The 12,340-nt window shown below is 39.1% G+C and overlaps 1 protein-coding gene across 1 annotated transcript; it reads right to left on the minus strand.

Moving 5' to 3' along the window:
* Positions 1-10,021: 10,021 nt before the first annotated feature.
* Positions 10,022-11,198, minus strand: LOC122671926 (chalcone synthase-like). The gene has a single exon (XM_043869416.1). The coding sequence runs from the start codon at positions 11,195-11,197 to the stop codon at positions 10,022-10,024; it is 1,176 nt and encodes a 391-aa protein (XP_043725351.1). The 5' UTR covers position 11,198.
* Positions 11,199-12,340: the final 1,142 nt, after the last annotated feature.

A 12,340-nucleotide genomic window follows, 5' to 3' on the forward strand; every position in this document is an offset into this window, starting at 1 on the left:
TACTAAACAGATATAGATAAGTATATTGAAGCTTTGTTCTCCTTCTAGAAGGGTGGGGAGTAATGTCAGCTTGGAGGCTAGGTGGATTGCTAAGTATTTTAAGGGAGACTCAATTGGTGGTATTGTCATGATTGCTTTCTGTGCTACTATTGGTCATAAATGCAAGGAGAGAAACTTCCGTATATTTAGGACCAAGACCAGCCCAATGATTATTAGTGATATCCGGGCATATGTTGAAGACCGATCTAGGGTGGTTATCCCTAAGGGCAAAAGAACGCCTAGGAACTTGTTTCTAGTTGAAAAATGGAGGGCCATTCCAGTGTGGGAGAATAGATAAGTTGGGAAATCTTTGTAATATGTTTTGGTGATTTATTTTTCTGCTGTGTTGTTTATTGCTTCTCTAAGCTTTGAGATCTGTTTTTGAGGCCTAGTTTGGTTTGCCTTTGGCCTTTGTTGTAAGTATTTGTCTTTTGTTCTCTCTTAATAAATTGATACCACCTATGAAAAAAAAAAAAAACTACAAACCTTCCATTTTTTTGTAGAGGGAGTGCCTGAATGACACCACAATAGGTGTATTTAGAACCTGACACCTTTTAATTGTCACTTGTCTTATTAATTCTCAAAAGTTCTTTAAGATAGGAGTAAAAAAGGATTTTCAAAAATAGTTTGATAATGACAAATCATTACGTCATTATTAAAAGTTGTCAATTTCGTGCACAATTTTAGAGAATGCATGAGAAGTGATACTATTACCCTCATTAGAAAAAAATTGTGTATCTAACATAAAAATTAAAAAAAATTTAGGTTACAAATTATTTGACACCTTTCGAGATGTCAATAAGAAGATCCCATTCATAAATAACAAAATTTGAGTGCCAATTATACACACTTTAGAATTCGGCTCCGGTGGGGGGTTTCTATTTTTAATGATATGAATGTGTTTGATAATCCATATTTGGGAGCATTTCATGATATATTTTTAGAATAAAACATATTTGGGAACATTTCACTTTAGTGGTGTTTTACTGACCCCGTGCACAAGCCTTCCAATTGTCTGTTCCCGTTATAACGTTTCTAGTTGGAGCACACCGATTTTAATTCTATGGTAAGTAGCTCTTGGAACGACTATGTACCAGGATCTCCTTTTTTTGTTAGCCCGACTACAAATCAAGAAACGCAAAATCTAATAAATAAGAAAGGCAACATACTCTTCTTTGTGACATCACCACTAGTACGTCAGTAATGAGTGAGCTGAGACACGTACTCCACTTTTTGGGAGCAGTCAATCCCATGATCTTCGGAAGATGCTTGGGAATCACCATGAAACTCTTTCCCACCTGACCGAAGCCCAAGTAGTGCCCCAATATCCAGTAGAGTTGGACTCATTGCACCAAACAGAAACGGAAGGTGTTGGATGATCGAGACCAGAAGCATAAAGCCACTCATAGGAAAGGTTTGTTAGCATCGATTGGGGTCTTGGATAGATTGATAGCTTCAGCTATACCAAGCCTTCGCCAAGAATCCATCTTGTATTCAACCATTCTGTCGACCCAGGCATTCCAGGCTTGCAAGTATGTAGGCCAAAAACGAGAAAAGGGTCGAGGCAGTTTGTTGGGGAATGTGGGATGCTTGCAGAGAATAGCTTGGTCTCACTAACCAGTAGTGAAGTAACAAACTGTGCATTGGTAGAAGAGAAAATGCGTGGACCAACAACAAAGTGAGAATGCGATGTAGTAAGGTTTTCATACTGGAAGAAGTCACCAGGCAGGGAACCTCTTTCTTTCTTCAACCGATTAAAGTAAGAAAGAAGTTGACTCTCTCCAAGGAGAGAAGGAGTTGTCAAAGGCATTGGAACAATTGGAATGTCAAAATAAGCAGAGGCAGAGTTCATCTCAGCTCTCACCTTTGATGCTGTGAAAGGGTATTGGGAACTTTCAACCATTGAAACAGAAGAGGAATACACTAAGAAAATCCCAGAAAGGAAGAAGATAATCTTCTATAATCGTTGGCATCATTTATTTAAACCAGTGTTTGAGGGTTTCAAAGTGATTCAATCCCTAGGAAATCGGGAGCGCCGCCAAAATGAAGGAAGCATTAATGTGTACGTTACCTTTCACCTGCAACTGCTAACTCAAATGTCATACCAGACGTTTCTTTTCTGAAAAAGGAATACATATATAGGAAGGACGGATTCCAAAGGCCGACTATACCGTCTAATAACACTTAACAAACTGTTTTAGATGGAAACGAAATCAGCGGTTCAAAGTTGTGTTGCAACTCCATAAGGACTTTACGAGTATCATCCTTAGAAGTTGCAAGGGGCATTGTTTACACCCTAAAATTACAAATTAACTGCTAACGGTAGTCTGACTACCCTTTTAGGATCGGTCATCAAGGGAGGCTCTTTAGAGGGAAACATGGACCTGAATGGTTAAAACCATGAAGTACATGCCAACAATGGATTCTCACCCCTGCCCACCTTTTATTTGCTGACGATATTTTTTATATTTATGAATGCTTCTAATAGGTACATTCTGAACCTAAAGTCTTTCTTGGTTAAGTACATGGATTTTTAGGGCCAGAGGGTGAACTTGGAGAAAAGCAAGCTGTTCTTTGGAAATGTCCCTGTTCGAAGGCATAATAGGATCTCTAATGACCTTGGCATTCATATTTACTCCTTGCCTACGAGGTACCTAGGTGTGGAAATTTTCAAAGGGAGGGTCAAGCACGAGCATATGCTTCCCTTAATGGATAAAATCAAGGTGCGACTTTTGGGTTGGAAAGGAAAATTATTATTGATGGCTGGGCGAGTGGAGCTGGTTAAATCAGTGATTTTAGACATTCTAGTACATAATTTCTCCATTTATTGGTGGCCTGATTCTTTGGTGAACACTCTTGAGAGGTGGATGAGGAATTTCATTTGGACAGTGGATGCTGATTCCATGAAAAAAAGTAACTGTTAAGTGGGATTCGGTTTGTAAGCCTAAATCTGAAACAGGCTTGGGAATTCGGCATATGCATGATGTTAATAAAGCTTTTCTTTGCAAGCTTGTTTGTCAAGTCAAGCACTGGCAGTCAGGTTTGGGCCAAATTTTTTAGAGCTACATTTTTATAAGCTGATGGCTCTTTAAAATGCAGCTACAAATCCTTTTGAATCTGGCCTGGTATTAAACGCCTTTGGGATTTGGTGTCCAGTAATGAAAGATGGGCTGTGGGCAATGGGTCTCGAATCCTTTTCTGGTTTGATAAATTGTTGGGTCAGTCGTCAATTGCAAAAATGTCCCCTCTCAAGTCAGCATTATTAAAGGGGTTTGGAAGCAAGGTGGCGGATTTTATTCAAGGGGATCGATGGTGTCCCCCTAGTGTGGAGTCGAACTTCTTGAAAGGAATTTTTTATTCTGTTAGGCAGATCTGCATTCTGCCTGCGTCGCTGGAGGACAAATGTTTTTCGTCTCTTAACCCTGCAGGTGTTTTTTCAGTGAAATCAGCTTGGGAGGAGATTAGATTAATTAATCCTAAGCCGCCTTGGTTTTCGTTGGTTTGGAATAAATGTCTTCTGCCTCGCCACTCAGTTTTCGGTTGGAGGATTCATCATGGCATGCTACCTACTAATGATCTTGTTAATAAGTTTGGCATTCCTATCCCTTCGAGATGCATTTTCTGCTTTCGGGCTGAGATTTTTGCATCACATTTTTTGTTAGTGCCCGTTTGCTCAATTTATGTGGTTTTCTTCTCGATCTTTTTCAACATTGGTTAGCAGCCTCAATTTTTTCTTTTGGAGCTGAGTTCTTGGTGGAAAAGCAAGGCGTCAGTGTCCCTGCTCAAAGAAGTGTGGAGTTGTGGCCTAATTCTTATTCCTTTTTGTCTTTGACGGGAGAGAAATTTAAGAAGGTTTGAAGGTCGGTCTTCCAGTCAAGCGAAGGTCTGGGGTCTTATTCGTAAGGAAATTGAGGCTGTTTCCTCCAAACTCTCCTACCAATCATTTTCCATCAAAGACTTTTTGCTTGGGAGAAGACTGAATGTCTCTTTGAGGTCCTGTGGCGCTGCCAGATTACTAGAGATATTTTGGGTGCGGCCTTCTTCAGGGTGGGTCAAACTGAACATGGATGGTTGTTCTCTGGGAAATCCAGGCAGATCAGGGGCAGGGGGAGTCTTCTGAAACTCTGATGCCCAAGTAATCTTCTCTTTTAGGGAAAGTTTGGGAGTGGCGACTAATTTTGAGGGTGAGTTCCATGCGTATATTCTGGGCTTGGAATATGCTAAATCGCTTGGCGTTTCAAATCTGTGGATCGAGTGTCATTCGGTGGCCCTTTTTTTGCTAGCTTCGCGGAAAGTTGTCCCCTAGTTCCTTTGGCAGCATTGGTATAGTCTTATTTCTTTTATGGACTCACTCATGTGAAAAATTTCTCATTGCTTACGTGAAGCTAATCCGATTGCCTTGGTTCTAGATGAGCTTACTGTTGATGCTCAGGGTAGACTGAGATTTTAGAATTGTGTATGCCTGATTTCTTTTAGGGTCTTGTCTGTTTGGCGATTTGACAGTCCCTGCTGATGGCAATGCCGAAGATGGGGAGGTCAATTTGCTTTTTTTTTTCTGGTAAGTATTGCATTTTGTTTTAACTAGAGTTTCAAAATGTGGTGCGTAAAAGCCCATTGCTACCAGGAGGTCTTGGGTTCAAGCCTCCTGGTTCACATCTTCCCTCCCCTCTACCTATCAAAAAAAAAAAAAAAAAAAAAAAACTAGAGATTCAAGAAAATAAAGAGAAGTAGATTTTTTTTCTTGTATTAATGCCCCTTGAAGTAGAAGTTCAATTGAATTTGGGTCTCTGATTCCAATTAGTAACTTCTTTCAGTTATAAATCTATATGAAACACAAAAAGAAGGGGTCATAATCCCCACTATGTCGAATGGATATAGTGGGTTTAATAATGCTGTTTTGTCCTTGGAGTGCTCCCATGGTTTCCACCATTAACTTGTTGCTCTAAAAGTTCACCAGACCATGCATTCATTAGGCCTCTCCATTATTGAAAGTATTGTGTGGCCTTGGACAACTTTTCCATTGCCTCCAAGGATCAAAGCCCTTATCTTTTTATATGTGATTAGTGTAATCAAAATCATCATTGTTCTTCAGTTATAGTTTAACAATCTAAGATGATTCTGTGAAATATGGGTTAAATGATGTGATACTATGATAGCATTGCGTTAATCAGTGAAATGCCCATTAGGAATAGGATTTATTGTTGTTCTACTCATTGGCATGTGAATCAGTGAATGTAATAATTGTTTGGTGAAGGCACTAGTTCAGACTGTATAAGAACCTTGGTTATTGGATCCCAATATGAACTAATCTTGTCCTGTAGATAGGAATGAATATGTAGAAAAAAGAGAAAACAATAGGTTGAACATAATTTTCAATGAAGAAATGGATTTGCCAATATGGTTGATGTCTCAATCATTAAAATAGGTGAGTCTTTAGCTCAAATGGAAGAGAATGTGGGCTTTCACCCATGGGATGGTGGTTCGATTCGACCAAGACTCAAGAATAATTTTTTCTTTCATTTTTATTGTCTGTAGGCCTACTTGTTTTTTTTTTTTTTTGTTCCTCTAACTGTGTTCTTATAAGGTGATTCAGGTGTAATACGTCTCTCTGTTTTCAAATTATTTAACTACAGTTGTGTACAAGGCTTCCATTAGTTGAATATTGATGGAAGTTCCCTAGGGAACCCAGGTAGGGCGGGTTCTAGGGGAGTGTTTAGAAATCACCAAGCCCAAGTTATCCATTCGTACTGAAGACACCTAGGGGTTTCCAGCAGCTTTGTGGCTGAATTTGAGGCCTTGTTAGACAGTCTTTTTATTGCTATGGAGAGGAGCGTCAGGGACCTTTGGATAGAATCTGACTCGGCTGCCTTGGTTTTGTCCATTCAACATTCTAATGTCCCGTGGTTTGCGCTCCAAAGATGGTAGGTACTTAAATCTTTTCTTGAGTCTTGCAATTGGAAAATCTCACACTGCTACAGGGAAGCGAATCCTATTGTAGATTATTTGGCTAAACATGCGGCGATTACAGGAGAGTCTGTGTTACTTTCCCTAGTCATATTGAAGACCTTCTAGCTCGAGATGCAATGAGCATGCCTCGATACAGATTTTATAAGGTTTTTGGGTGAGATGGTTAGCTGTCTCAGCTTGTAGTTGTGATTTTTCAGTTCCTCTTTGTTTTTTTGGTTCTTTGTTTAATGCAATGATCTTTTAGCCAAAAAAGGCTTGAACATGCATTGATGTGAAAAACTATGCTCATCTTATCGCTCAATTTTCTCAGCTGCTCATGGATTTCTTTTCTAATGATTTATGTGAAAAACTAGGATGTCACAGTAGTATAGAATTTTTTAATAATATTTTATTCATATAATGGATGACAAGGACAGTTATTGGATAGGAACTCAATCAACTGCCATTTTAATTCAAGTTTAAACATTAGTTGCATGCAAATTTCGTCATAATTGTTTCATGTTCTAGCCATATAGTAGCCAATGTGTTGACATGATCTATCTGAACCAAATAGTTTTTCATGCAGATTCAAGCTGAATTCAACTGACAGACTCAGGGAAACCAAATAATTTTTCATACAGATTCATATTGAATCCAACTGACAGACTCAGGGTAACCAAACAGTTTTTTTGGAAGATTCAGCTAACGGGCTCAGGGTAACCAAACAGTTAATTTGTCAGGACAACGGATCAATTGGTGCACTACCAATGGATTCCTCACCAATATCAACGCAACCACCACTTGGTTTATGCAACCAAACACGTCCTTAATTTATGTTAATTTTTTTTTTATATGAGATTTTAAGTTTCAGTTTGTTATGTAAGAGAGACATTTATTTTGTTATATGGATGGCATAAATGTAATTAACATCAAATAGGAAGAACAAATTATACCAAACACCATTTTCGTTCTGAACGGCGTTCTTGAAACCTTATCAAACAGTCATTTTTGGTCTCAAAACGCAGTTTCAAACCAGAAATGCCAAAGAACGTTTCTAGTCAAGAACGGATGTTCTATGTTCAAACACTTACCAAACGTAGCCTTACAAGAATGCAAATCCAAGTTGATTTATGAAACGTTGTCGTTTGCTTAAAATTAATTTGAAATGTGGGAAGGATGGGTTTGGGAGATCGAACTACAGAGACTAGGGAGCATTCAGGGTTGGAGGTTTATTTAGGGTTCTTCACTGGACCTATTATGTTCTATGATTCTCTTATCTGATTATCAAGAGATTAACCAGGGAGAAGGGATAATATTGGACATGTTGCTGGTCTATTCTGGTTACCGCCAGAGTGTTCGAAAGAAGGAAGAAGAAGGAGAACTTCTGGAAGTTTTCTTTTCATTTAGTCTCTTGTTGTTAAGGGGGTAATATTGGAATATCACATGCTTAAGGGCATTTTTGGGTTTAATTGAATATATTAAGGGTGATGTCATCACTTAACAGCGTTTTTTTACGTAATGGGTACGGTTGAAAGAATCTTTTGATTATTGGAGAGGGGAGAGCTATTACTCAATATGCAGGGGAAGGGCTTGTCATTCGGATATAATTGAGGAGAGGGGAGAGTAATTTACTCAAATTATTTTTAAAGAGTTTTAATTTAATACATTATTATATTCCAAACCGTGTGTCTAATTTTGACAATCCTTATATCGCCATGAAGCATTCCTCGAGCAATTTTCATCCATATGGCGATCAAGGTCAAATTTTTCTGGGAAAGTAGCAAAAAATGCTTATCAAGTGTGTGAAACCCATAAAGATTCTTTGCACCAATCAAGGCCCAAATGAAATTGGATTTGAACAAAATTTTATGCACATGCTCAAAATAGCTAAATATGATCCAAATTTTTTTTTTTTAAACTTTCCCCCTCCCTTCGAATCCGTTCCTCCTTTTTATTTCCCATTTCTAGCGCTAATCTGCCTTGGTGTTCCTATATTACCCTTGTCGTATTACATCATTCTCTGAAACCATACTTTGGCCCGAATCTTTTGGGCCAAAGGTGAACCCCTTGGTCCTTAGACCCCTTGTCTTTCATTTTGAACCAAATAAATTCAATTACTAAATTAACTAATAGGACCCCCATTGGCTATAACTACGCTATAGTAAAATCCATAAATCCCAATTAATTCAAATGAAAACGTGAATTATTATTTAAATACATATTTCTAAGATAAATCTTAAACAAATTAAATACTATGCTATCTGTAAAATTATTTAAAATTCTAAGGTCTCACCTTCAAGTAAACATACCCATCCATGGGTACCATCGAAGTGTCAACATCTGGTAGTACCAACAAGTACTTTATAAATTTAACTGGGTACGAGGTATCACAACCCTTGTGTGCTGCGGTGCCGAGAACATCACCCCTTTTTTTACCTATAAAACTTTTAGAAAGACGAAAATTTCTGTCTCCAATGAACAAAATTCCAGATTTTAGACAGAAAATTCTGTCTCTAAAATAAACATTATAGTGATGGTAAAAAATATGGGTGTAAGTTTGACCTTGTCAGCCCGAGCCCGCCCTAAGCCTGAACAGGGCCTGGGCTGGATTTTTCAACCCTGAGGGTGGGTAGGGTTGAAATTTTAAGGCCCGAGGTCATGGTCGGGCTTTGCCAGAGTTGAGGCCTCGGGCTAAGCCCAGCCCGGCCCTACCCTATGTTAGGTTATGCTTTACAATTTATTGATTATATTTTGCAATTTTTGTTTAGTATCTAATTATCTATTGGTTTATAAAAAAATAGGCTAATTATCTATCGAACAAAAGTATTTAGATTTTAAGATTGGGCTAAGTTTTCTAACCCAAAGAAAAGTCTAATAGTCAATTGAGTATGAAACAAACCAATACCCAATCACATGAGACTTGTCAGTCAGGGCCAACCAAGCCCTAGCAAAAATCAAGGTCAATCTAGGCTAACCTGGCCCAACCCGGCCCGATCAGGATCAATCAGTGTCGGGTTGAGCTCGACGGGGTTGGGACTGAGTTGAGATATCTCAGCCCGACCTAGGGCCAGCTTGGGCTTGGGTTGAGCTAAGAGGACTCAGGGTTGGGCTAGGGTTTTAAAAAACCCAGCCCAACCCGGCCCTGCCTCGCTCCAAGTAAAAAACCATCCCTAATTTAGTTTTTTTCGCGACGGTTAATAGTTGTGCCTAAAAATAAATTGTCCCTCATAAACCTATTAGGAACGGTTGGTTTTCAATTGTCGCTAGCATTTGGGATGCTTCTTATGGCGACAGAATAGGCAAGACAATTGTTTTCGTCCCAAAAAAGCTTCAGCGATTGAAAATTCACATTAGGACAATTTTTTTCCGTTCCTTAAACTCAATTTTTTATAGTGGAAGAAAATCAACACTATAAGAATCCAGCTACTTAAAGTTAACCGTGGCCTTGTCAAGCTTGCAACATATACGATCCGTCCCCATCTGATCATTATTCATGTATGGAACTGGCCTTTCCATATAAGATCCTTCAATCCCAAATAAAAGATGCATATGTTAAATTCATCTGCCGCCACTTGGGAAAACATAGATCCTCCCAACTTCTCTCTTTGAAACCGGATCGAATTAAAGTCTCCTAAGATCACCCATGAGACATTAATATGACTGGCCATCAAAGAAAGAACAACCCAAAGAGCTCGTCTACCATCCAAAGAGTCCACCCAATAGACACTGTAATTGAAAAATGCAGTCCAACATCTATGTGTTCTTTCAATAAATTTTGACTTATTATTTTATCAAACGAAGCATAAACAAATACAAAAATAGTAACTTTATTAGGTAAGAGGGCCTTCGGCCCTTACTAAATAAATGCAAAAAACCAAAATCACATAAACGAGCTTGTCCCCTCCCTCCCCCAAATGTTAATGGAAAGAACTCAAGGGTCCAAACAACCAAAGCAATGAAGGCACAAAATATAGATCCATACAGAATAACCCATAGAACAGAGTGTAACCACAATCAACATAAATTGGCATGATCATCAAGCCTGGGTTATGCTACGCAAGATGATTGTCTCCACCGTTAGACCTGGTCCAAACCCTAATAGCACACCCCAATCAAACCCTTCTCCAGTTGTGGGTTTCCCTTCCTTCATAGACTTATTCCTCATCTCATCCAAAATGAACATCACAGTGGGGCTTGACATATTACCATATTCGCTCAATACTTTCCTTGATGCCTTGAGTTTCTCCTCCTTCAAACCAAGGGTCCCTTCAATCAGGTCCAAAATCGCCGGCCCACCAGGGTGAGACACCCAAAAAATGGAGTTCCAATCACTAATACCAATCTTGCTGAATGCTTCCTCCAAGCATTTTCCGATGTTCCCAGAAATAGTTTTGGCTACATCCTTGGATAAGCTGATTGAAAGACCTGTTTGACGTAAATGACCTTCAACCATATCATCCGAGTCTGGGAGAATTCGAGAACCTGCTGAGAAGAGTTGGAACAGTGGGCGCTCCACTGATGTGTCGGGGTCTGCACCAACTATTAAAGCTGCAGCGCCATCTGCAAAGATTGCCTGCCCAAGTAAGGTGTGGAAGTCGGTCTCGGTAGGTCCCTTGAAGCCACTAACTGAGTTTAACTCAGAGCAAACAACGAGGACACGAGCACCTTTATTGTTCTCAGCAAGGTCTTTGGCAACACGGAGGACACTGCCACCACCATAGCAGCCTAGATGATACATCATCACACGTTTGACGGTGGGTGAAAGGCCAAGGAGCTTGATGAGTTGGAAGTCAGCACCAGGAGCATCAACACCAGAAATGGTAGTGAATACAATGTGGGTGATCTTTGATTTGGGCTGCCCCCACTCATTGATGGCCTTTAAAGCTGCTTCTTTAGCCAACTTGGGAACCTCAACAACCATAATATCTTGGCGAGCATCAAGTGTTGGAGCCATGGGGTTGTAGAAGTCGGGGTTCTCCTCGATCATTTCCTCAGTCATGTAGAGATGACGTTTTATAATTGTTGATCTGTCACAGATTCGCTTGAACTTCTCCTTCAATCCAGTCATATGCTCACTCTTTGTAGATCTGAAGTAGAAATCTGGGAAATCAGGCTGATACACACAGTTGGATGGATTTGCTGTGCCGATGGCCAGCACTGTGGCTGGACCTTGCGTGTATTGCGCTTCATAGATTTCTCCAACTGATCCCATTTCTTGTGTGGATTGATCGATCTAAAGGGTATGAAAATCCGAAATAGAGGAATGAATGCAGATGGAAGGAAAGGCTATGTATTGGCACTAGCAAGTGATGATTGTTGGATGAAATAGTAAGACAGATGCATGAGGTTTTATAGAAGTCGGAAGATTGAATGGATCCTTTGGCTGAAGTGCGCAACCTTGTTTTGAATTTTATTATAATCACTTAGACTTGGAAACAAGTTGCCTTTTTTGAAACTTTTTTTTTTTTTTTCAGGAAACTAAGTCAAAGATTATCCATTGAATTGAGCAAAGCAGTGATTGTGGACCACTTGAATTCAGCTTTGTTTGAATGAGACTCTCCGTCACACTCACTTATATGGATTCTTGACTTCTTGTTGTAGTTGGGATTCGAAGGAAACGGGTGGTTTCTGTATTGGTCATGCGAGACTCGTAGTTGAGACAAAAAAAAATATATAATAATTAAATGCCATGTGTGACAATAGGAGGATCAAGATATTTTGTGTAAAAAAAAAAAATAAAGGCCAAAGATTCAGCTACATGATCGTGTATATTTCAGGTAAGCTTAGATTATCATGCATAAATGATCAAATTATTTTATGTTATTTATTATTAAATTTTTTTTTTTTTTTTTGAAAAAATAATATGCTTGTCACCATTGATCATTTAGTCATAAGTATTGAGCTACCTGCTACCTTCACCATCCTTAGTTCCAACGATCAATTCATCCATTTCCATGTTTAGAGGCTCGCCCATAATGGCTGGTGTAGGTACAACGTGCATCGATCGGGTCTTCTTGTGGGTGCTTCTGAACTTACCGAAGGTTGATATCACTTTTTAACGACTCCAAATGAGTTCGGTGAGACGGTTACATGAAGTCTATGCCTGTTGGGATGTACATAGAACTTAAAATAGGGAATTAAATTATGTTTTACAACCATAAGTTAAAATATTGAAAAGATTTATCAAATCCCCATAAGAGTAATAACAGCTAAGGAAAGGAAATAATCTAAACTACCCTTTGCATCTTTTTTTTTCTTTTTATTATTTTTTTATTCCCATTTTAGCGTTTTACAGCCATGTTATCACCTCCCTCCATCGGCGTCCATCACCAGGGGATGAGGTTGCAGCGGCTAC

The sequence above is a fragment of the Telopea speciosissima genome, chromosome 8 (genome assembly GCF_018873765.1).
Source record: "Telopea speciosissima isolate NSW1024214 ecotype Mountain lineage chromosome 8, Tspe_v1, whole genome shotgun sequence".
NCBI lineage: Eukaryota > Viridiplantae > Streptophyta > Magnoliopsida > Proteales > Proteaceae > Telopea > Telopea speciosissima.

Excerpts from the sequence above, each read along its gene's own strand:
- LOC122671926 (XM_043869416.1), bottom strand. The coding sequence starts at position 11,197 with ATGGGATCAGTTGGAGAAATCTATGAAGCGCAATACACGCAAGGTCCA.